Below are 26,266 nucleotides of genomic sequence, written 5' to 3'. Positions count from 1 at the left end.
ATCATCCGGAACATCCTGTGGTTTTCATCTCTTTGGGATCATCCCGAGCCTTTCATTTAAATCCCATTTCATTTCAATTGTCGCTCTTCCCATCCCAAAAAAAATCCCGGGACAAACAGGGAGGAAGCAGGAGCCAAGCCAGGAACATCCCTCGGCTCATCCCGGATTTTCCTCCTTTTTCACCCCCCTGTTCTCCCACCGGAACCTTTCCCGGTCAATCCCCAAATCCTGGGTGACCACGGCAATAAAATCCTCAATCCGCAAAAAATTCCCCCGGATCTGGCAAATCCAGCCCGACTGGGATTCCTGGGATGGGGGGACTGGGAAGCTCCTGGGAGCACTGGGACGGGGCCCCTTTGATCCCGGGAATCCGGGGCTGGATTGGGAGTGAATCCCATGGGATTCTCCCGGCCAAACCTCCCCCCATCCCCCCATTCCCGACGCCTGGAGCGGCTCCCGGGAGCCGGGAACGCATCCAGGTCTTTTTTCCAAGCTTTTTCCAGTAGCTTGTTTACCCCGGCCTCCGCATCCCTCGGGATTTTCCCTCATTCCTGGGGCATCCCGGGGCCGCTCCGGGGGAATCGCAGCCCCCCCGGATCCCGCTGAATCCCAAGGATTCCTGAGCCAGGCGAATTCCGGCTGCCTGTGGCTCCGAGCGGCCCCGTGCTCCTGGAAGGGTCTCGGAGCCAACGGAAAGAGACTTTTTCCCTTTTTTAGAGTTTTTGCGGCTCCCTTGGAAGGCTCGGGAAGTTTCCGGGCTCGGATCCATCGGATGAGGTCAGCGGTGACAGGGAAAAAATCCCTGAAATCCAGGAAAGTGACTTCACCCCGCTCCCGGCTCCGGTGGATCCGAGGGGAGGGCGGTGAGGGCCCTTCCCGGGAGTTTCGGATCCCTCTGGACACCGCGGGGGCTCCCAGACCCCGGAATTCCGACCCCGGGGTAGGATCTGCCCGGCTCCCCACGGAGAGCGGCTGTCCCGGGAATTCCCCCCATGGAATGACCCCGGTGCTGTCCCCACGCCGATCCCAAAATCCCGACATCCCAAATCCGCACATTCCAGGCTCATCCCGGCCACGTCTCCCCGGGATTTTTTGGGATTTTTTTTTAATTTGGGTTTTTTTTGGGGGGGGGGGGAGGGGGGGATATTCCCAGTGCTGCCAGAGCTCCGGAGTTTCCGGAGGGAGCAGGATCCCCTTGGAGCGTCGTCCCTCTGGGAAACCCCAATCCCTGAGATCCCCATCCCGCGGGATCAGGCTCCGGATCCGTCGGGAATTTGGGAATTCCCACTCACCGGAGATGAGCTGGTCCAGGTCCACCTGCTGGCCCTGCTCTTCGTCCACGTGGAGCACCAGGAATCCTGAGGGAATTTTGGGATCAGGGACTGGGATGGAGCCCCCCGAGAGGCCCACAGGGAAGCGGGGAGGTTGGAAAAGCCCTCGGAATTCCGTGTCCCCAACACCACATCCACAGGGAGGGGAAATCCCGCCGGGAATGGCAGCTCCAGCCCTCGGCCAGCGTTTTCCAGGGGAGAATTCCCTAAAAACTCCAAAATGACCCAAAAAACCCCATCCAAAACCAGCCCCAAAATCGACCAAAATCAACCCAAAATCCCCTTGGGGACCCCCAGGAGTGATGTCACCCCTCGGTGCCAAAGGCCACCACCGTGACCCCAAGAGGTGACAGGACCAGGCACCACCTGGGGACAAGATCGGGGCCACCAGGGACCCCAAAACATCCAAAATTACCCCAAAATCCATCCAAAATTACCCCAAAACCACCCAAAACTCCCCAGGAGCGACGTCACCCCTCGGTGCCAAAGGCCACCACCGTGACCCCAAGAGGTGACAGGACCAGGCACCACCTGGGGACAAGATCGGGGCCACCAGGGACCCCAAAACATCCAAAATTACCCCAAAATAATACCAAAACCACCCAAAACCACCCAAAACCACTCAAAACCACCCAAAACTCCCCTGGGCCCCCCCAGGAGCGACATCACCCCTCGGTGCCAAAGGCCACCACCGTGACCCCAAGAGGTGACAGGACCAGGCACCACCTGGGGACAAGATCAGGGCCACCAGCGATACCAAAACCCCCAAAAGCACCTCAAAAGCCCCGAAAATGCCCCGAATGAGCCCAAGCTGTCTCCGGAGAGGGCCGGTGCCACCCCTCGGTGACCGCGGCCACGCCGCCCCTCACCGATGAACATCGGCGCCGCCGCCCGCAGCTCCCGCCAGGGGCTCTTGAAGTAGAAGAGGTTGGTGGAGATGAGGCGGCTCAGCAGCGCCGGGTGGCTGCGCATCTGCGGGGACAGAGGGACAGAGGGACAGAGGGACAGGGGGACAGGGGGGAGAGGGGAGAGGGGACAGAGGGACAGAGGGGACGGAGGGACAGAGGGACAGAGGGACAGAGGGACAGGGGGGAGAGGGGACAGAGGACAGAGGGGACAGAGGGACAGAGGGACAGAGGGACAGAGGGGACAGAGGGACAGAGGACAGAGGGGACGGAGGGACAGGGGACAGAGGGGACGGAGGGGATGGAGGGACAGAGGGGACAGAGGGGACAGAGGGACAGAGGGACAGAGGACAGAGGGGACAGAGGGACAGAGGGACAGGGGACAGAGGGACAGAAGGGACGGAGGGGACAGAGGGACAGGGGGACAGAGGGACAGAGGGACAGAGGGACAGAGGGACAGGGGACAGAGGGACAGGGGGACAGAGGGACAGAGGGACAGGGGACAGAGGGACAGGGGGACAGAGGGACAGAGGGACAGAGGGGACAGGGGACAGAGGGACAGAGGGGACAGAAGGACAGAGGGACAGAGGGGACAGAGGGACAGAGGGACAGGGGACAGAGGGGACAGAGGGACAGGGGACAGAGGGACAGAGGGACAGAGGGACAGGGGACAGAGGGACAGAAGGGACGGAGGGGACAGAGGGACAGGGGGACAGAGGGACAGAGGGACAGAGGGGACAGGGGACAGAGGGACAGAGGGACAGAGGGACAGAGGGACAGAGGGACAGGGGACAGAGGGACAGAGGGGACGGAGGGACAGAGGGACAGAGGGACAGAGGGGACAGAGGGACAGAGGGACAGGGGACAGAGGGACAGAGGGGACGGAGGGGACAGAGGGACAGGGGGACAGAGGGACAGAGGGACAGAGGGGACAGGGGACAGAGGGACAGAGGGACAGAGGGACAGAGGGACAGAGGGACAGGGGACAGAGGGACAGAGGGGACGGAGGGACAGAGGGACAGAGGGACAGAGGGGACAGAGGGACAGAGGGACAGGGGACAGAGGGACAGAGGGGACAGAGGGACAGAGGGACAGAGGGACAGAGGGACAGGGGACAGAGGGACAGAAGGGACGGAGGGGACAGAGGGACAGAGGGGACAGAGGGGACAGAGGGACAGAGGGGACAGAGGGGACGGGGACAGAGGGACAGAGGGGACAGAGAGGACAGAGGGGACAGGGGGACAGAGGGACAGAGGGACAGAGGGACAGAGGGACAGAGGGACAGAGGGACAGAGGGGACAGGGGGACAGAGGGGCAGAGGGACAGAGGGACAGAGGGACAGAGGGACAGAGGGACAGAGGGGACGGAGGGGACGGAGGGGACGGAGGGACAGAGGGGACAGTGGAGTCAGAGGGGGGATCGGGGACATTCCCATTCCCAATCCCAACGTCCCGATATTGCTCCCAACGTCCCATTCCCGATCCCGCTCCCAATGTCCCGATGCCGATCCCAACGTCCCATTCCCATTCCCGATCCCCATCCCACTCCCAATGTCCCATTCTCGATCCCAACGTCCCATTCCCAATCCCAACATCCCAATCCCAATCCCCCATTCCCAATTCCCAATGTCCCATTCCCAATCCCAACGTCCCAATCCCAATATCCCATTCCCGCTCCCAATCCCAACGTCCCATTCCCACTCCCAACGTCCCAATCCCAATGTCCCAATATCCCATTCCCGATCCCCATTTCCCATTCCCAACGTCCCATTCCCGCTCCCCGCTCCCGCTGCGCACCAGGAACTTGCAGACGTCGTTGATGAACTCCCCGTAGTGCAGCCCCCGCTCTTCCCGCAGGTGATTCCCGAACATTTCCCGGAGCCCCTCGCAGCCCAGGCAGGGCCCGCACATCCTCAGCGCGAACTTGCAGGCCTGGAAAAAAAATCGGGAATTCCGGGGGCATTCGTGGGCGCGGGGGCAATTCCCGGCATTCCCGGGATTCGCCGGCAACGGGGACGGGGCCGGACCTTGACGACGTCAGGGCAGGGATCCTGCAGGTGCAGCAGGAGCGTCACGAGCCCGTTCAGGACCTGCTCCGAGAAAACCTCGGAGTCGGCGCGGCCGAAGCGGGACAGGTTCCCGAAGAGGACGATGGAGGAGCGCCGCAGATCCGGCTGCTCCTGGGAAAAGGAGGAAAAGCGGCGTCAGCGGGAGCGAATCCCAAAATCCCCAGCCTGAAATCCAGAAAATCCCCAGCCTGAGATCCCAAAATCTCCAGCCTGAAATCCCAAATCTCCAGCCTGAGATCCAGAAAATCCCCGTCTTGTGATCCCAAAATCTCCAGCCTGATCCTAAAATCCCCATCTTGTGATCCCAAAATCCCCAGCCTGAGATCCCAAAATCCCCAGCCTGAAATCCCAAAATCCCCAGCCTGAGATCCCAAAATCCCCATCTTTTGATCCCAAATTCCCCAGCCTGAAATCCCAAAATCTCCAGCCTGAGATCCCAAAATCCCCAGCCCCGTGATCCCAAAATCCCCAGCCCTGTGATCCCAAAATCCCCATCTTGTGATCCCAAAATCCCCATCTTGTGATCCCAAAATCCCCAGCCTGAGATCCCAAAATCCCCATCTTGTGATCCCAAATTCCCCAGCCTGAAATCCCAAAATCCCCAGCCTGAGATCCCCAAATCCCCATCTTTTGATCCCAAAATCCCCAGCCCGTGATCCCAAAATCCCCAGCCTGAGATCCCAAAATCCCCATCTTGTGATCCCAAATTCCCCAGCCTGAAATCCCAAAATCCCCAGCCTGAGATCCCACCATTCCCATCCCAGTATTCCCATCATCCTCATCCTGCTTTTCCCACCATTCCCATCCCACCATTCCCACCACTCCCATCCCAGTATTCCCACCATTCCCATCCCACCATTCCCACCACTCCCATCCCAGTGTTCCCACCATTCCCATCCCACCATTCCCACCATTCCCATCCCATTATTCCCACCATTCCCATTCCGCTGTTCCCACCATTCCCACTATTCCCATCCCGCTTTTCCCATCATTCCCATCCCAGTATTCCCACCATTCCCATCCCACTTTTCCCATTTTCCCACCATTCCCATCCTGCTGTTCCCACCATCCCCATCCCACCATTCCCACCATTCCCACCAATTCCATGCCAGTATTCCCACCATTCCCATTCCACCATTCCCCATCATCCCCATCCCACTTTTCCCACCATTCCCATCCCGTTATTCCCATCATCCTCATCCCGCTTTTCCCACTATTCCCATCCCACTTTTCCCACCATTCCCATCCCATTGTTCCCACCATTCCCATCCCATTATTCCCACCATTCCCATCCTGCTTTTCCCACCATTCCCATCCCACTTTTCCCATTATTCCCACCATTCCCATCCCACCATTCCCATCCCGTTATTCCCATCATCCTCATCCCGCTTTTCCCACTATTCCCATCCCACTTTTCCCACTATTCCCATCCCACTTTTCCCACCATTCCCATCCCATTTTTCCCACCATCCCTGCCCCCCCGTTCCCACCATCCCCTTTGTCCAATGCCCAGGGGACAATCCCGGTGGGACAATTCCAGGGGGACAATTCCAATGGGATAATCCCAGTGGGACGATTCCAGTGGGATGATTCCAGTGGGAAGATCCCAGTGGGACAATTCCAGGGGGACAATTCCAATGGGATGATCCCAATGGGACAATTCCAGGGGGACAATTCCAATGGGATAATCCCAGTGGGACGATTCCAGTGGGATGATTCCAGTGGGAAGATCCCAGTGGGACAATTCCAGGGGGACAATTCCAATGGGATGATCCCAATGGGACAATTCCAGGGGGACAATTCCAATGGGATAATCCCAGTGGGACGATTCCAGTGGGATGATTCCAGTGGGAAGATCCCAGTGGGACAATTCCAGGGGGACAATTCCAATGGGATGATCCCAATGGGACAATTCCAGGGGGACAATTCCAATGGGATAATCCCAGTGGGACGATCCCAGTAGGACAATTCCAATGGGATGATTCCAATGGGAAGATCCCAATGGGACGATCCAATGGGACAATTCCAGCAGGACAATTCCAGTGAGATGATTCCAGTGGCACAATTCCAATGGGAAGATCCCAGTGGGACAATCCTGATGGGACAATTCCAATGGGAAGACCTCAGTGGGACAATTCCAGGGGGACAATTCCAATGGGATGATTCCAATGGCACGATCCCAATGGGACAATTCCAGCAGGACAATTCCAATGGGAAAATCCCAGTGGGACAATTCCAATGGGAAGATCCCAGTGGGACAATTCTAATGGGACAATTCCAGTGGGATAATCCCAGTGGGACAATTCCAATGGGATGATCCCAATGGGACGATCCCAGCGGGACAATTCCAACGGCGCAATTCCAACGGGACAATCCCAGCGGCACTGTGAGCTCAGCACAGGAGCGTGGATGAACATCCAGGAGGAATCCCAGGACGAGGGAGAGACTCGGGAAGGGAAAATCCCACGGGATGGACCCCTGGCCGTGCCGACCACGGCCCAACTCCCAACAACTCCGGGAATTCCCGGGATGGCTCCTTACGCTGTCGAAGAAGGGCCGGATGCGGATGGCGATGTGGAGCAGCATGGATTGCACATCCCGCTCTTCCAGGTGATCCAGGAGCTTGGAGAGGCTGGACATGGCCTCCAGGGCCACCAGATTGTTGGGATCGTCCTTGTCGTCCATGCCGTTGACCATGGAGGCCAGCAGCTGCGAGCCGTGCCTCCGGATCTGCCGGAAAAGCGGGATCACGGCCGGGAAAAGGGATGTGGACCCCCCCCCCCCAGGGAGGGAGCTGGAGGGGGGGGCTGATCCTGGAGAAAAGCAGGATTGAAGGGATCCCAGGAGGGATCCAGCGGGGAGGGAAGTGGTGCCAGGGGAGGTTTAGGTGGGATTTTCGGGAATGTTCCCCCTGGAAAGTGCTGGAATTGGTGGGAAAGGGGGGAAAAAAGGGAAATCTCGGAGCCCCTTGCAGGGTCTTTTCCAGGGGTTTTGGGAATGGGAAGAAGGGAATGGGGAATTCCCAGGAGAAAAGTGGGATTGAAGGGATCCAGGGGGGATCCAGGGTGGGATCTGCTGGCTGGGAACAGGGACAGGAGCAGAGGGAGCGGCCTCGGGCTGGGATTTTCGGGAATATCCCCCTGGAATTGCGGGCAAACAGGGATGGGCGGCCTCGGGAAGCAGGGCAGGGCCGGAGGCCGGGGATTCCCGGGAAAAGCTGGGAAAAGGGGCCGATCCCAGCTGGAATTCCAGAGGCTCCGAGGCGCCGGGAAATGTTCCCGGGGATCCCCGGAATGTGGGGCTGGGGAGAATCCCCCTCCCCCACCCCCTGGGAAAGGCTCCGGGATTGCCGGGAATGGCTCCGGAGAAATTCCCGGCAGCAGCTGAAGCATTTTTAGGATTCGGAGCCTCCCAGCGCATCCCAGTCCTGGGAGCTTCCTCCCCATCCCACAGAACCTCATCCCAATGTTTTTTGAGGGAATTCCAACATCCACCCAGCCCTTCCCTGCGGAAGCAGGAATTCATTCCCTGTGTCCTGCCCCTCCAGATCCCGGATCCCGGGAGCTTCTCCCACCTTTTCCGGGCATCCCGAGGCGACATTCCCAAGCCCCCGGAGCGCCAGGATCCGCACCAGGAGGCAGGAATCCTTTTCCAGAGCCGTCAGCGCATCCAGGAGCGGCTCCAGCAGGATCAGGTCGTTCACCACGTTGTGGTTGAGGAGCTGGAGAAGGGAAAAAAACCTCGGGACACACTGGGAAAAACCCCCGGATCCAGGAGGGAGGAGCCGGAATTCCCGGGAAGAGCCGCAGTCGGAGCTGCTCTGGGATAATCCAGGGTGAACTCAGCCCCGGGTGGCATGCGGGGATTGGGAAAAGTTGGGAATTTGGGAGGGAGCGATGGAGACCTTGGGATGGTGGCGGCCACCCTACGGATCCGATGCTCCGGTCCCATCCCGATCCTCCTTTCCCATTTATCCCCTCCATGCCGAGCCTGGAATTTCCCCTCATCCTCATCCCTCATCCCCCGGATCTGCTGGAATTCTCTTTTCCTTGCCCTCAGCTCCCGTTGGAATTTTCCAACCTCCGGGATCCAATCGCGCTCCAGATTCCGGGATGGGCTCCAAGCAGGGCTCGGGATTGGGAATTTGGGATGGGGATTTTGGTGGGGATGGAGCTCGGAGCTGCTCCGTGGAACCGGATCCGATGGATGCGGGGTTGGGAATGGGATGGAGTCACTTCGTTCCTTGGGATGGGGTGGGATGGGATGGGGTGGGATGGGGTGGGGTGGGATGGGGTGGGATGGGGTGGGGTGGGATGGGGTGGGATGGAAGGATGGAGCTGGGAAAAGGTGGAGCCAAAAATGGAGGGAGGGAAGGAGGGATGGATCCATGGATGGATGGAGGGATGGATGGATGGATGGATCCATGGATGGAGGGATCGATGGATCCATGGATGGATCCATGGATGGAGGGATGGATCCATGAATGGAGGGATCGATGGATCCGTGGATGGATGGATGGATCCATGGATGAAGGGAGACGAAGGGATTGATGGATCCATGGATGGAGGGATGGATCCATGGGTGGATCCATGGATGGAGGGATGGATGGATGGATGGATGGATGGATGGATGGATGGATGGATGGATGGGTGGATGGAGGGATGGATGGATGGATGGATCCATGGATGGATGGGTGGATGGATGGATGGAGGGATGGATCCATGGATGGATGGATGGATGGATGGATGGATCCATGGATGGATGGATGGATGGATGGAGGGATGGATGGAGGGATGGAGGGATGGAGGGATGGAGGGATGGATCCATGGATGGATAGATGGATGAAGGGATGGATGATGGATGGATCCATGGGTGGAGAGATCGATGGGTCCATGGATGGAGGGATGGATGGATGGAGGGATGGATGGAGGGATGGATGGAGGGATGGATGGAGGGATGGATCCATGGATGGATGGATCCATGGATGGAGGGATGGATACATGGATTGAGGGATGGATCCATGGATGAAGGGGGACGAAGGGATTGATGGATCCATGGATGGAGGGATGGATCCATGGATGGAGAGATGGATGGAGGGAACGATGGATCCATGAATGGAGGGATCGATGGATCCATGGATGGAGGGATGGATGGAGGGATGGATGGATCCATGGATGGATCCATGGATGGAGGGATGGATCCATGGATGGAGGGATTGATGGATCCATGGATGGATGATGGATGGATGGATGGGTGGATGGATGGATGGGTGGATGGATCCATGGATGGAGGGATGGATGGATCCATGGAATCCATGGATGGAGGGATGGATGGATGGATGGAGGGATGGATGGAGGGATGGATGGATCCATGGAATCCATGGATGGAGGGATGGATGGATGGATGGAGGGATGGATCCATGGATGGATCCGTGGAGGGAGGGATGGATCCATGAATGGAGGGATCGATGGATCCATGGATGGATGGATGGATGGATGGATGGGTGGATCCATGGATGGATGGATGGATCCATGGACGGATGGATGGATCCATGGATGGGTGGATGGATGAATGGATCCATGGATGGAGGGATGGATGGATCCATGGATGGAGGGATGGATGGATCCATGGATGGAGGGATGGATCCATGGATGGATCCATGGATCGAGGGATGGATGGATGGAGGGATGGATCTATGGATGGGTGGGTGGATGGATGGATCCAGGGATGGATCCATGGATGGAGGCATGGATCCATGGATCCATGGATGGATGAACAGCCGGATATTCCCCGTTTTTCCCGCCTCACCTCGGCCAGGAACGCGGTGCTGGTGACCCTCTGGCACTCGAAGACGCTTCCCAGGACCGGGATGAGGCTCCGGACGATCCGCGGGAGCCGGGGCCCGCAGAGCCGAGCCATCGCCCTGTGTGGGAACGGCACTCGGAATCCTGGGAATCCCGGGAATCCCGGGAATTCCTGCGCCCAGGCAGGACAACGCCCGGCATGGAAACCGGGATCGATCTACAGAGAAGGATCTGGAGCATCCCGGACACCCCATCCGGGTTTTCTTTGGGATGAGTCCCTCCGGAATGTTTGGGAGGTTCCCTGAGGCTGGAAAATCCCAATCCCAAGCCGGGGGTTATTCCTGGATGATCCGGGATGGGGTCTTGCCACCTCCGGCACCGGGAATTTCCCGGGAATGATGGGATGGGATAGTCCAGGAATCCCAGGGATGCAGCAGCGGGAAAAGGGAGAAGTTTTCCATGGGGTCCTTTGGGTGCTGATCCCATGGAAGTGGAAACAGGGAAGGGAAGGAGCCCAGCCATGGGAATGACGGAAAACGGGATCGGAGACAGCGGGAATCCCATATTGGGAATTCCAGAGTGGGAACAATGGCACTGGGAATTCCATACTGGGATCAGTGGCATTGGAATTCCATACTGGGATCTATGGCACTGGGAATTCTGCACTGGGATCAATGGTACTGGGAATTCCAGAGTGGGATCAGTGGCACTGGAATTCCATACTGGGATCAATGGCACTGGGAATTCCAGAGTGGGAACAATGGCACTGGGAATTCCAGAGTGGGATCAGTGGCATTGGAATTCCATACTGGGATCTATGGCACTGGGAATTCTGCACTGGGATCAATGGTACTGGGAATTCCATACTGGGATCAATGGCATTGGAATTCCATATTGGGATCAATGGTACTGGGAATTCCATACTGGGATCAATGGCATTGGGAATTCCATACTGGGATCAATGGCATTGGAATTCCAGAGTGGGATCAATGGCACTGGAATTCCATACTGGGATCAATGGCATTGGAATTCCATACTGGGATCAATGGTACTGGAAATCCATACGGGGATCAATGGCACTGGGAATTCCATATTGGGATCAATGGCACTGGGAATTCTGCACTGGGATCAATGGCACTGGGAATTCCAGAGTGGGATCAATGGGAATTCCGCACTGGGATCAATGGTACTGGGAATTCCAGAGTGGGATCAATGGCACTGGGAATTCCATACTGGGATCAATGGCATTGGAATTCCATACTGGGATCAATGGCACTGAGAATTCCATACTGGGATCAATGGCATTGGAATTCCATACTGGGATCAATGGCACTGGGAATTCCATACTGGGATCAATGGCATTGGAATTCCAGAGTGGGATCAATGGCACTGGAATTCCATACTGGGATCAATGGCACTGGGAATTTCAGAGCAGGATCAATGGCACTGGGAATTCCACACTGGGACCAATGGCATTGGGAATTCCATACTGGGATCAATGGGAATTCCATACTGGGATCAATGGCACTGGGAATCCCATACTGAGATCAATGGGAATTCCATATTGGGATCAATGGCACTGGGAATTCCATACTGGGATTAATGGTATTGGAATTCCATACTGGGATCAATGGTACTGGGAATTCCATAGTGGGATCAGTGGCACTGGAATTCCACACTGGGATCAATGGCACTGGGAATTCCATATTGGGATCAATGGGAATTCCATACTGGGATCAATGGCACTGGGAATTCCATACTGGGATCAATGGCATTGGAATTCCAGTGTGGGATCAATGGCACTGGGAATTCCATACTGGGATCAATGGCATTGGAATTCCAGTGTGGGATCAATGGCACTGGGAATTCCAGAGTGGGATCAGTGGCACGGATCAATGGCATTGGGAATTCCATACTGGGATCAATGGCATTGGGAATTCCAGAGTGGGATCAATGGCACTGGGAATTTCAGAGCAGGATCAATGGCACTGGGAATTCTATACTGGGATCAACGGTATTGGAATTCCATACTGGGATCAATGGGAATTCCATACTGGGATCAATGGCACTGGGAATTCCATACTGGGATCAATGGGAATTCCATACTGGGATCAATGGCATTGGGAATTCCATATTGGGATCAATGGCATTGGGAATTCCATACTGGGATTAATGGTATTGGAATTCCATACTGGGATCAATGGTACTGGGAATTCCATAGTGGGATCAGTGGCACTGGAATTCCACACTGGGATCAATGGCACTGGGAATTCCATACTGGGATCAATGGCACTGGGAATTCCATATTGGGATCAATGGGAATTCCATACTGGGATCAATGGCACTGGGAATTCCATACTGGGATCACTGGCATTGGAATTCCAGTGTGGGATCAATGGCACTGGGAATTCCAGAGTGGGATCAGTGGCACGGATCAATGGCATTGGGAATTCCATACTGGGATCAATGGCACTGGGAATTTCAGAGCAGGATCAATGGTACTGGGAATTCTATACTCGGATCAATGGTACTGGGAATTCCATACTGGGATCAATGGCACTGGGAATTTCAGAGCGGGATCAATGGCACTGGGAATTCTATACTAGGATCAACGGTATTGGAATTCCATACTGGGATCAATGGCATTGGGAATTCCATACTGGGATCAATGGGAATTCCATACTGGGATCAATGGCACTGGGAATTTCAGAGCAGGATCAATGGCACTGGGAATTCCAGAGTGGGAACAATGGCACTGGGAATTCCGCACTGGGATCAATGGCACTGGGAATTCCATACTGGGATCAATGGCACTGGGAATTCCAGAGTGGGATCAATGGCACTGGGAATTCCACACTGGGATCAATGGCACTGGGAATTCCAGAGTGGGATCAATGGCACTGGGAATTCCACACTGGGATCAATGGTATTGGAATTCCATACTGGGATCAATGGCACTGGAATTCCAGAGTGGGACCAGTGGCACTGGGAATCCCACATTGGGATTGGGGACAACGGGAATTCCACACTGGGATTGACAACACCGGGAATTCCGCAGCGGGACCAACATCCGGCTCCGGCTCCGTCCACCCCTCCGCATTCCCGGGAGCAGGACGATCCCACCCCATCCAAAAAAATCCCGGAATTCCCCGAAATCCTATCCAGCTCCGCTCCCCGCCCCCTGGAATTCCCTACCCGGCCAGGAGGGCGATTCCGTCGTGGTGCCGCTCAGGAATTCCCATCAATTCCCAGCCTCCGGCGCTTCCCACATCCCGGACGACGTCGTCGTTCCCGGCGCGCTCCAGCATCGCCTTCAGCGTCTCCAGGGCGCAGCTGGAAAAGGGAATGGGATCTGGGACTGGGTTTGGGATTGGATCCGGGATCCGGGATTGAGTTGGGGATTGGGTTTGGGATTGGATCTGGGATTGGGATTGGGATGGGGTTTGGGAATGGATCCGGGATCGGGTTTGGGATTGGATCTGGGATCTAGGATTGAGTTTGGGATTGGGTTTGGGATTGGATCTGGGATTGGGATGGGGTTTGGGATTGGATCCGGGATCTGGGATTGAGTTTGGGATTGGGTTTGGGATTGGATCTGGGATTGGGATTGGGATGGGGTTTGGGATTGGATCCGGGATCTGGGATTGAGTTTGGGACTGGGTTTAGGATGGGGTTTGGGATGGGACAAGGGATCTGGGTTTGGGATTGGGTTTGGGATTGGATTTGGATCCGGGATGGGATTTGGGATTGGATTTGGGATTGGATCCAGGATTGGGTTCTGGATTGGATTCGGGATCGGAGCCGGAATTGGATCCGGAATTGGGTTTGAGATTGGGTTTGGGATTGGGACAGGGTTTGAGATTGATTCAGGATTGGATCTGGGATTGGGATTGGGATGGGGTTTGGGATTGGGTTTGAGATTGATTCAGGATTGGATCTGGAATTGGGATTGGGACTGGGTTTGGGATTGGATCTGGGATCTGGGATTGAGTTTGGGATTGGGTTTGGGATTGGATCTGGGATTGGGATTGGGATGGGGTTTGGGATTGGATCCGGGATCTGGGATTGAGTTTGGGATTGGGTTTGGGATTGGATCTGGGATTGGGTTTGGGATTGGATCCGGGATCTGGGATTGAGTTTGGGATTGGGTTTGGGATGGGGTTTGGGATTGGATCTGGGATTGGGATTGGGTTTGGGTTTGGGATTGGGATTGGATCTGGGATTGAGTTTGGGATTGGGTTTGGGATTGGATCTGGGATTGGGTTTGGGATTGGATCTGGGATTGGGATGGGGTTTGGGATTGGATCCGGGATCTGGGATTGAGTTGGGGATTAGGTTTGGGATGGGGTTTGGGATTGGATCTGGGATTGGGTTTGGGATTGGGATTGGATCTGGGATTGGGATGGGGTTTGGGATTGGATCCGGGATTGGATTTGGGATTGGAGCCAGAATTGGATCCGGGATTGGATTCAGGATTGCATCTGGGACTGGGTTGGAGATTGGGTTTGGGACTGGGTTTGGGATTGGATCTAGGATGGGATTCTGGATTGGAACCGGAATTGGATCTGGGATTGGATTTGGGATTGGGTTTGAGATTGAGTTTGGGACTGGGTTTGGGATTGGATTTGGGATTGGATCTGGGATTGGATTTGGGATTGGATCTGGGACTGGGTTTGAGACTGAGTTTGGGACTGGGTTTGGGATTAGATTTGGGATTGGATCTGGGATTGGATCCAGGACTGGATTCAGGATTCGAAGCAGAATTGGATCCGGGATTGGATTCGGGATTGGAACTGGAATTGGATCCAGGATTGGATTTGGGACTGGGTTCGAGATTGGGTTTGGGACTGGGTTTGGGACTGGATTTGGGATTGGATCTGGGATTGGATTTGGGATTGCATCCAGGATTGGATCCGGGATTGGATTTGGGATTGGAGCCGGAATTGGATCTGGGATTGGATTTGGGATTGGATGTGGGATTGGATCCAGGACTGGATTCGGGATTGGAAGCAGAATTGGATCCGGGATTGGATTCGGGATTGGAACTGGAATTGGATCCTGGATTGGATTTGGGACTGGGTTCGAGATTGGGTTCGGGACTGGGTTTGGGACTAGGTTTGGGATTGGATCTGGGATTGGAGCTGGGATTGGATTTGGGATTGCATCCAGGATTGGATCCGGGATTGGATTTGGGATTGGAGCCGGAACTGGATCCAGGATTGGATTTGGGATTGGATCTGGGACTGGGTTTGAGACTGAGTTTGGGACTGGGTTTGGGATTAGATTTGGGATTGGATCTGGGATTGGATCCAGGACTGGATTCGGGATTGGAAGCAGAATTGGATCTGGGATTGGATTCTGGACTGGAACTGGAATTGGATCCGGGATTGGATTCAGGATTGGATCCAGGACTGGATCCGGGATTGGATTCGGGATTGGAGCTGGAATTGGATCCGGGATTAGATTTGGGACTGGGTTCGAGATTGGGTTCGGGACTGGGTTTGGGACTGGATTTGGGATTGGATCTGGGATTGGATCTGGGATTGGAGCCGGAATTGGATCCGGGATTGGATTTGGGATTGCATCCAGGATTGGATCCAGGATTGGATTCGGGATTGGAAGCAGAATGGGATCTGGGATTGGATTCGGGATTGGAACTGGAATTGGATCCAGGATTGGATCCAGGATTGGATTCTGGATTGGAACTGGAATTGGATCCAGGATTGGATTTGGGATTGGATCCAGGATTGGATCTGGGATTGGATTTGGGATTGGAGCCGGAATTGGATCCGGGATTGGATTCAGGATTAGATCTGGGACTGGGTTTGAGACTGAGTTTGGGACTGGGTTTGGGATTAGATTTGGGATTGGATCTGGGATTGGAGCCGGAACTGGATCCGGGATTGGATTTGGGATGGAATCCGGCTCCATCTGGGATGTCCCGAGGGAATTCCGTGCCCGGGGAATGCCGCAGCTGGAGCGATCCCAGCTCCTTCCCAGCACGCCGGCAACGGGAACCAAGACAAAAAACTGGGAAGGGAAAAACTCCGGAGCTACTTGAAGGAATTTTTTTTTCATGGAATGAGCATTTTACGGGGCTGGGATCGCTCTGCCACAGAGCAACATCTGGAAAAGATCCGTTATCCCGTCAAAACACCGGGAAGAGCAGCCAGGGATAAATCCCGGCTGTCGGAGCGGGGATCCCACACACGAAGGAAATCTGGGATTCGGGATCGGCCTTTGGAGCTGCTGCCCCAGATATTCCCACTGGGAGTTGTTCCCTTTCCCCTGGGAGCCTCTGGAATTTGGGGGGGTGGGAGAATCCCAAGGATTCCAGCAGGGGCAGGGACACCCAGGGATGCCTCTGGAATGCTGGAAATTTGGGAATAACGATGGAAAATTGATCCCAAACACGGGAAGGGACCTGAAAATCCTTCCCGGGCCTCTGGAGAATCCTCGGATTCACGGCTGGCCGGGATGGGATGATCCCAGAGGTTTTCCAACCTCTGCCATTCCGTGATTCCCTAAGAACCAAAGGATCCAGGAGCCCGTGGGAAAAACCCAAGGAATGGGAAAGGAGTCAAGGAAGAGGCCCAAAGCTGAATTCCCGATGGAAAACTCCCTGAGTTTTCCCAAAAAATTCCCCCAGAGGAGCTGGGAAGATCCCGGTGGAGCTTTCCCTGCTGTGGATGGCCAAGGGAAAAAGCAGGACAAGGAACGGGAACTGCGAAATTCCGGAGGGGAAAACAACCCCTGGAGCGCCCGAGAGGCCTCGGAGCATCCCGGGAGCCTCCGGGGCTTTCCCGGAATTCATTAAGGACTAATTAATGAGGGAAAGCTCAGGATGCCGGGGTCGGGAAATCCTGGAATCCGGGAATGGGGTGGGATGGGTGGGATTTCGGGATGATCCCATTGCCACGGAGCAGCTCCCGCTATCCCGGGATGCTCCAGCCCGGCCTGGGACAATTCCAGGGATGGGGCATCCATTGTTTCCCTGGAATCCACACCCTCACTCCTCCTTTTTTTTTTTGGGAATCTGCTCCAACGATCCCGACCCCGCTCCGGAGGCTCCATCCCATTCCTGCTTCTCAACTTCCCAATCCCAACGTCGCATCCCAAGCCTTGGTTTCCATCCCATCATCCCAGAAATCCCATCCCATCCTATAGATCCCAGAAATCCCATCCCATCATCCCATCCCATCATCCCAGAAATCCCATCCCATCCTACAGATCCCAGAAATCCCATCCCATCCCGTTCTATAAATCCCATAAATCCCATGGATCCCACCCCATGGATCCCACCCAATAAATCCCATCCCATCTCATCCCATGGATCCCATCCCATTCCATCCCATAAATCCCATCCCATTATCTCATAAATCCCATCCCACCCCATCCCATTCCCGTCCCTCTCATTCCCATCCCATCCCATCAATCCCACAAATCCCATCCCATGGATCCCATCCCATCCCATGGATCCCATCCCATTATCCATGAAATCCCATCCCATTATCCCAGAAATCCCATCCCATCCCATGGATCCCATCCCATTATCCACGAAATCCCATCCCATCCCATCCCATTCCCATTCCCATCCAGTCTCATCCCATAAATCCCACAAATCCCATGGATCCCATCCCATCAATCCCATCCCATCCCATTATCCCAGAAGTCCCATTCCCATCCCATCCTATAAATCCCACAAATCCCATCCCATCAGTCCCATTCCATTCCATCCCATAAATCCCATCCCATCCCATGGATCCCATCCCATCCCATAAATCCCATCAATCCCATCCCATCCCAAAAATCCCATCCCATCAACCCCATCCTCTCCCATCCTACAAATCCCACAAATCCCATCCCATCCCATTCCCGTCCCTGTCTCCTTCCCATCTCATTCCCATCCCATCCCATCCCATCCCATCCCATCCCATCCCATCCCATCCCATCCCATAAATCCCACAAATCCCATCCCATCCCATGGATCCCATCCCATCAATCCCGTCCCATTATAACAGAAATCGCATCCCATTCCATCCCATAAACCCCATCCCATCCCATCCCATAAATCCCATCCCATTATCCCACAAATCCCATCCCATCCCTGTCTCATTTCCATCCCATCCCATAAATCCCACAAATCCCATCCCATTCATGTTCCTGTCTCATTCCCATCCCATCCCATCCCATTATCCCATCCCATCCCATCTCATTCCCATCCCTGTCTCATTCCCAACCCATTCCATAAATCCCATCCCATAAATCCCATCCCATCCCATCCCATAAATCCCACAAATCCCATCCCATCCCATCCCATCCCATCCCATCCCATAAACCCCATCCCATCCCATCCCATCCCATCCCATAAACCCCATCCCATCCCATCCCATCCCATCCCATCCCATCCCATAAATCCCGTCCCATCCCATCCCATCCCATCCCATCCCATAAATCCCGTCCCATCCCATTATCCCATAAACCCCATCCCATCCCACCCCATCTCATAAATCCCATCCCACTATCCCACAAATCCCATCCCGGTCTCATTTCCATCCCATCCCATGGATCCCATCAATCCCATTCCCCCATTCCCCCATTCCCCCAAACCCCCTTTTCCCAAGGAATTCCCACCCTTTTCCCCCACACCTGCAGGGCTGGAGGCTGCGCGGGGCCGAGCCGTGCTGGCTCCGCTTTTCCCGGCCCTGCAGGAATTTCGGGAGCTGGACCCCCACGGAGCAGCCGAGGCGCAGCAGGAGGCTCTGGAAAAGGTTCGGGAATCGCTCCAGGACCGCGGCCGCCGCCTCCGGCACAGACATGAGCTCATCCAAGGCGCACGTGGCCTGCGAAGGCAGCGGGAATTGCGGGAATCTCCCGGGAAAAAAGAGCTCGGAAAAGGATTTTTCCGCTTCTTCCGCCCGCTGCCGACTGCCGGAGTTTAACCCCTGCCGCAACTTCCAGGGATTTGGGGTTTTTTAGGGTTGGGGAAGGAGGTGGATTCTGGAGGCGGAGGGGTTCCGGGGGTGGAATTATCCAGGATAAACTGGGGGGGGGGGGGGAGGAGAGGGGAATTGTTCCCTGATTCCCTGGAATTGTTCCCTGATTCCCTGATGGATTCCGGGCCCCAAACCCAAAGTCTGGGGTGGGAATTGTTCCCTGATTCCTTGGGATTGTTCTCTGATCCCTGGGAATTGTACCCTGATTCCTTGGGATTATTCCCTGATTCCCGATGGATTCCGGGCCCCAAACCCAAAGTCTGGGGTGGGAATTGTTCCCTGATTCCTTGGGATTGTTCTCTGATCCCTGGGAATTGTACCCTGATTCCTTGGGATTATTCCCTGATTTCCTGATGGATTCCGGGCCCCAAACCCAAAGTCTGGGGTGGGAATTGCTCCCTGATTCCCTGGGAATTATTCCCTGATTCCCAAAGGTTTCCAGAACCTAAACCCAAAGTCTGGGGTGGGAATTGCTCCCTGATTCCCTGGAATTGCTCCCTGATTCCCTGGAATTGCTCCCTGATTCCCGATGGATTCCGGACCCCAAACCCAAAGCGTAGGGTGGGAATTGCTCCCTGATTCCCTGGGAATTGCTCCCTGATTCCCTGGAATTGCTCCCTGATTCCTTGGAATTGTTCCCTGATTCCCGATGGATTCCAGACCCCAAACCCAAAGCGTAGGGTGGGAATTGCTCCCTGATTCCCTGGGAATTATTCCCTGGTTCCTGAGGGTTTCCAGACCCCAAACCCAAAGTCTGGGGTGGGAATTGCTCCCTGATTCCCTGGAATTGCTCCCTGATTCCCGATGCATTCCCAAGCTGGAGCGACCCAGGATAAATCCGGGACACGTGGGGTGGGAATTGCTCCCAGAGGGTCCCGAGGAGGAGAAGGGAATTTTCCCAGCTCTTTTCCAGCTTGGGAAGCTTCCAAATGGCTTCTTTTTGCGGTTGTTTTTTTTTTTTTTGGGAATGGCCTAAGTGCAAACACCCCTCAGGAACGGATTCCTGGGAATGATTTTTCCACCCGGGAATATTTTTTCCCACTTGGGAAGCTCTTCCCACCTGGAGGCTCTTCCCGCATATCCAGGGACAACTCGCCCGGATCCAAAGGGGTCCGGAAGGGGACTCCGGGATTGCGGGAATTCCGCGGGAATTCCGTGGGATACTCACGGCCAGGGGCAGGGGGGTGGCCACGCGCTCGGAGCCGCTTCCCAGCAGGAAGGATTTGCTCTCCTTGTAGGGAATCTCCCGGCTCAGCGTCTCCAGGAGCTGCTCCAGGATTTGGGAAGTCAGGGAAGGTTCCATGCCCAGCGCCCTCCACATGGCGCAGGTGTGGCTGCGGGAAAAGGACGGGATTGAGGGGATTCGTGGGATTTAGGGAACGGCACGGCCGGGATGGAGGGAAAAGGAGCACCGGGAGAGGGAAGAAATCCTGGGAAAAAGGGGGAGCGGAGGGGTTTGGGAGAACGGCCGGATTCCAGGCTGGGTATCCCAAAATCCGGTGGATGCGCCGGGAGCGCCGCCTGGAGGAGGAGGAGGAAAAGGAGGAGCGCGCTCAGGAGCTCCGGGAAAAGTGGCTGCTCCCGAAGGAAAATTCCCGATTTTCCAGTGGGAAACACTTGGGAAAATCCCCCCAAAATTCAGCTCCCAAACAGAATCCAGACCTCTGGAAAAACCACCTCCTCCCAAACCAAAATTCCCAATTTTCCACCTGGAAAAATCCCCCCAAAATTCAGGTCCCGAAGGGAATCCGGACCTCTGGGGAAAGCGGCTTCTCCCAAACCAAAATTCCCAATTTTCCACCTGGAAAAATCCCCCCAAAATTCAGCTCCTGAAGGGAATCGGGAGCTCTGGGAAAAGTGGCTCCTCCCAAACCAAAATTCCCAATTTTCCAGCGAGAAACACCTGGAAAATTCCCCCAAAATTCATCTCCTGAAGGGAATCCCGACCTCTGCGAAAACCACCTCCTCCCAAACCAAAATTCCCAATTTTCCAGTGGGAAAAATCCCCCAAAATTCAGCTCCCAAACAGAATCCAGACCTCTGGAAAAACCACCTCCTCCCAAACCAAAATTCCCAATTTTCCACCTGCAAACACCTGGAAAAATCCCCAAAATCCAGCATCCAGAGGAAATCTGGAGCTCTGGGGAAAAATGGCTTCTCCCAAACCAAAATTCCCAATTTTCCAGTGGGAAAAAATCCCCCAAAATTCAGCTCTCGAAGGGAATTCGCAGCTCTGGAAAAAACGGGCTGCTCCCAAACCAAAATTCCCAATTTTCCAACTGCAGGACCCCCCCCAAATCCCGGCATCCGGAGGGAATTCCGGAGCTCTGGGAAAAGTGGCTTCTCCCAAACCAAAATTCCCAATTTTCCACCTGCAAACACCTGGAAAAATCCCCAAAATTCAGCATCCAGAGGAAATCTGGAGCTCTGGGAAAACACCGCCTCTCAAACCAAAATTCCCAATTTTCCAGCAGGAAAAAATCCCCCAAATTCATCTCCCAAAGGGAATCCGAACCAAAATTCCCAATTTTCCAGCGGGAAAAATCCCCCAAAATTCATCTCCCAAACAGAATCCCGACCTCTGGAAAAACCACCTCCTCCCCAAACCAAAATTCCCAATTTTCCAGCAGGAAAAATCCCCCAAAATTCAGCTCTCGAAGGGAATTCGCAGCTCTGGAAAAAACGGCTGCTCCCAAACCAAAATTCCCAGTTTTCCACCTGCAGACCCCCCCCAAATCCCGGCATCCGGAGGAAATCCCGACCTCTGGGAAAAGCGCCTCCTCCCAAAGCAAATTCCCAATTTTCCACCTGAAAAAATCCCCCAAAATACAACTCCCGAAGGGGAGTTCACAGCTCTGGAAAAAAACGGCTGCTCCCAAACCAAAATTCCCAACTTTCCAGCCATCAAACCCCTGGAAAACCCCCCCAAATCCCAGCATCTGGAGAATTCCGGAGCTCTGGGAAAAGTGGCTTCTCCCAAACCAAAATTCCCAATTTTCCAACGAGAAAACACCTGGAAAAAATCCCCAAAATCCATCTTCCAAAGGGAATCCAGACCTCTGCAAAAACCACCTCCTCCCAAACCAAAATTCCCGATTTTCCACCTGCAAACACCTGGAAAAATCCCCAAAATTCAGCATCCAGAGGAAATCTGGAGCTCTGGAAATAAACGGCTTCTCCCAAACCGAAATTCCCAATTTTCCACCTGAAAAAATCCCCAAAATTCATCTCTCAAAGGGAATCCCAAACTGAAATTCCCATTTTCCAGCGGGAAAAATCCCCAAAATTCATCTCTCAAAGGGAATCCCAACCGAAATTCCCAATTTTCCAGCGGGAAAAATCCCCCAAATTCAGCTCTCAAGGGAATTCGCAGCTCTGGAAAAAACGCTGCTCCCAAACCAAAATTCCCAATTTTCCACCTGCAGACCCCCCCCCAGATCCCGCATCCGGCGGAATTCCGGACCTGTCGAAGGGCAGGGAGGCGCCCAGGAGGCAGCGGAGCACGGCCCCCGGGGTGCTGCAGCGCCAGCACGAGCACCGGATTGCTGCAGCCCCCGGCGCAGCGGCTCCGGCTCCAGCGCCTCCAGCCGGGAATGGATCACGGCCAGGAGCTCGGGAACCTGCGGAAAAGCGGGAATGAGGAGTGCGGGGAGAGGTGGGAAAAGCGGGGATTTGGGATTGGGGGGGTGGTTGGGATTGAAGGGGGTTGGGGGGGTTGGGGGGGGGGAGTGACTTGGGAGAGGGTTGGGGGTCATTCGCAATGCCATAAATCCCGTAAATCCCGTAAATCCCATCAATCCCATTCCATTCCCAATCCCATCAATCCCGTAAATCCTGTAAATCCCATAAATCCCATCCCATTCGCAATCCCATAAATCCCATAAATCCCGTAAATCCCATCAATCCCATCCCATTCCCAATCCTATCAATCCCGTAAATCCTGTAAATCCCATAAATCCCACCCCATTCGCAATGCCATTCCCAATCCCATCAATCCCATAAATCCTGTAAATCCCATAAATCCCATCCCATTCGCAATGCCATTCCCAATCCCATCAATCCCATAAATCCTGTAAATCCCATAAATCCCATCCCATTCGCAATGCCATTCCCAATCCATAAATCCCGTAAATCCTGTAAATCCCATAAATCCCATCCCATTCCCAAACCCATTCCCAATCCCATAAATCCCGTAAATCCTGTAAATCCCATAAATCCCATCCCATCCCCAATACCATTCCCAATCCCATAAATCCCGTAAATCCTGTAAATCCCATAAATCCCATCCCATCCCCAATACCATTCCCAATCCCATCAATCCCATCCCAATCCCAGCCAATTCCAAGCCTATAAATCCCATAAATCCCATAAATCCCATAAATCCCATTCCCATTCCCAATCCCATCCCATTCCGATCCCATCAATCTCATTCCCAATCCCATCCCATAAATCCCATTCCCATCCCATCCCCATAAATCCCATAAATTCCCATAAATCCCATTCCCATCCCATTCCCGTAAATCCCATAAATCCCATCCCATTCCCAATCCATCAATCCCATCCGATTCCAAGCCTATAAATCCCATAAATCCCATAAATCCCATCCCATTCCCAATCCCAATCAAATCCCATTCCGATCCCATAAATCCCATTCCCATCCCATCCCCATAAATCCCATAAATCCCATCCCATTCCCAATCCCAATCAAATCCCATTCCGATCCCATAAATCCCATTCCCATAAATCCCATCCCATTCCAATCCTATAAATCCCCATTCCCATTCCCATCTCATCCCATCCCCTTCCTATCCCATTCCCAATCCCATCAATCCCATCCCAATCCCATCCCATTCCAAACCTATAAATCCCATAAATCCCATAAATCCCATTCCCATCCCATTCCCATTTCCCATCCCATTCCCAATCCCCATTCCCATTCCCATCCCATTCCAATCCCATAAATCCCATTCCCGCTCCCATTCCCACTCTTATTCCCATTCCCATTCCCTATCCCAATCCCATTTCCCAATCCCATAAATCCCATTCCAATCTCATAAATCCCAATCCCATCCCATTCCCATCCCATCCCCATCCCAATCCCAATCCCATTCCCATCCCATTCCCAAAAAACCCATAAATCCCATTCCCAATCCCAATCCCATTCCATCCTATTCCAATCCCATAAATCCCATTCCCATTCCTGTTCCCATCCCAATCCCATCCCAATCTCATAAATCCCATAAATCCCATTCCCATCCCATCCTCATTTCCATCCCATCCCTTTCCCAGTCCCATTCTCAATCCCATTTTGGGGGGGGATTTTTGGGATTTCTTTGGAATTTTCTGGGATTCCAGGCCGATTTTAGGGACTTTGGGGACATTTTGGGGTACGAGCGATCCCAAGGAATTCCCAACCCATTCCCACATCCCCAGGAATTCCCAACCCATTTCCCCACATCCCCAGGAATTCCCAACCCATTTCCAAGGAATTCCCAACCCATTTCCCACATCCCCAGGAATTCCCAACCCATTTCCCAAGGAATTCCCAACCCCATTTCCCACATCCCCAGGAATTCCCAACCCATTTCCCAAGGAATTCCCAACCCATTTCCCACATCCCGAGGAATTCCCAACCCCTCTCCCACATCCCCAGGAATTCCCCGAGCCCTCTGGATTGGGAGCGGGACCTTTTCCCGCAGGATTCCGCCCCGTTCCCGCAGCAGGGAGTTGATGATGACGGAGGCGGGGGCGCGCGGGAACAATTCCCGTCGGGATCTTCCAGGCCCTCGAAGAGCGCCAGGAGGAGGCTGAGCAGCTGCTCCGGAGGGATCCGCATCCCGATGGCCTGCGGGGAGCGGGAAGAGGCCGGGATGAGGCCGGGATGAGGTTGGGAATGCTGGGATCAGACCGGGATGAGGTCGGGAACGCTGGGATGAGGTTGGGAACGCCGGGATGAGGTCGGGAATGCCGGGATTAGGCTGGGATGAGGTCGGGAATGCTGGGATGACGCTGGGAATGCCGGGATGAGGCCGGGAATGTCGGGATGAGGTCGGGAAGGCCGGGATGAGGTCGGGAACGCCAGGATGAGGTCGGGAATGCCGGGATCAGGCTGGGAATGCCGGGATGAGGCCGGGAATGTCGGGATGAGGTCGGGAACGCTGGGATGAGGTTGGGAACGCCGGGATGAGGCCGGGAATGCCGGGATGAGGTTGGGAATGTTGGGATGAGGCCGGGAATGCCGGGAGAGGCGGCTCCGGCTCCCGCTGCCGTCGGGAATCAGCCGGAGCTTTTTCCAGGGGGGAAAGGGGAGCAGCCGATCCTGATCCCAATCCTGATCCTGATCCCAATCGCCATCCCGATCCCGATCCCAATCCTGATCCCATTCCCGATCCCATTCCCCATCCCATTCCCCATCCCGATCCCATTCCCCATCCTGATCCCATTCCCCATCCCCATTCCCACTCCCGATCCTGATCCCGTTCCTCATCTCCATTGCCATCCCAATCCTATTCCCGATCCCATTCCCAATCCCATTCCCGATCCCAATCCTCATCCCCATCGCCATCCTGATCCCATTCCCGATCTCATTCCCAATCCTGATCCCATTCCCAATCCCAATTCCAACCCCGATCCTGATCCCAATCCCCATCGCCATCCCAATCCAATTCCCCATCCCATTCCTGTTCCTGCTCCCGATCCCATTCTCCATCCTGATCGCATTCCCGATTCTAATCCCAATCCTGATCCCAATCCCCATCGCCATCCCAATCCAATTCCCCCATCCCATTCCTGTTCCTGATCCCAATCCCAATCCCAATCCTGATCCCATTCCTGCTCCCGATCCCATTCCCCATCCTGATCGCATTCCCGATTCCAATCCCAATCCTGATCCCAATCCCCATCGCCATCCAATCCAATTCCCCAATCCCGATCCCATTCCCATTTCCGTTCCCAATCCAATTCCCGATCCCATTCCCATTCCCGATCCTGATCCCCATTGCCATCCCAATCCCATTCCTGATCCCATTCCACCAATCCCAATTCCAATCCCCGATCCCAATCCTCATCCCCATTCCCCATCCTGATCCCATTCCCGACCTCATTCCCCAATCCCGATCCCATTCCTAATCCCAATTCCAACCCCGATCCTGATCCCAATCCC

General features: G+C 54.6%; 1 protein-coding gene and 1 long non-coding RNA gene across 2 annotated transcripts in view; both read right to left on the bottom strand.

Moving 5' to 3' along the window:
• MROH1 (maestro heat like repeat family member 1) overlaps window positions 1–26,266 on the bottom strand; it is a 92,388-nt gene that overhangs the window by 2,334 nt on the left and 63,788 nt on the right. The window contains 15 exon segments of the mRNA XM_048329222.1: window positions 1,293–1,358; window positions 2,201–2,303; window positions 4,033–4,167; window positions 4,263–4,415; window positions 6,846–7,034; window positions 7,879–8,025; window positions 10,113–10,227; window positions 13,304–13,441; window positions 18,758–18,951; window positions 20,273–20,438; window positions 22,568–22,617; window positions 22,619–22,642; window positions 22,644–22,724; window positions 24,792–24,851; window positions 24,854–24,949. Coding sequence (XP_048185179.1) covers window positions 1,293–1,358; window positions 2,201–2,303; window positions 4,033–4,167; window positions 4,263–4,415; window positions 6,846–7,034; window positions 7,879–8,025; window positions 10,113–10,227; window positions 13,304–13,441; window positions 18,758–18,951; window positions 20,273–20,438; window positions 22,568–22,617; window positions 22,619–22,642; window positions 22,644–22,724; window positions 24,792–24,851; window positions 24,854–24,949 — 1,717 coding nt within the window.
• Window positions 20,445–21,900, bottom strand: LOC125317384. Its single transcript, XR_007200042.1, has 3 exons — window positions 21,684–21,900; window positions 20,859–21,529; window positions 20,445–20,766 (listed from the first exon to the last, which is right to left on the bottom strand). It is a non-coding gene; the product is annotated as an uncharacterized LOC125317384 (long non-coding RNA).

Source organism: Corvus hawaiiensis, chromosome 26, assembly GCF_020740725.1.
Source record: "Corvus hawaiiensis isolate bCorHaw1 chromosome 26, bCorHaw1.pri.cur, whole genome shotgun sequence".
Taxonomy (NCBI): Eukaryota; Metazoa; Chordata; class Aves; order Passeriformes; family Corvidae; genus Corvus; species Corvus hawaiiensis.
This window is presented reverse-complemented; position numbering and strand designations above follow the sequence as displayed.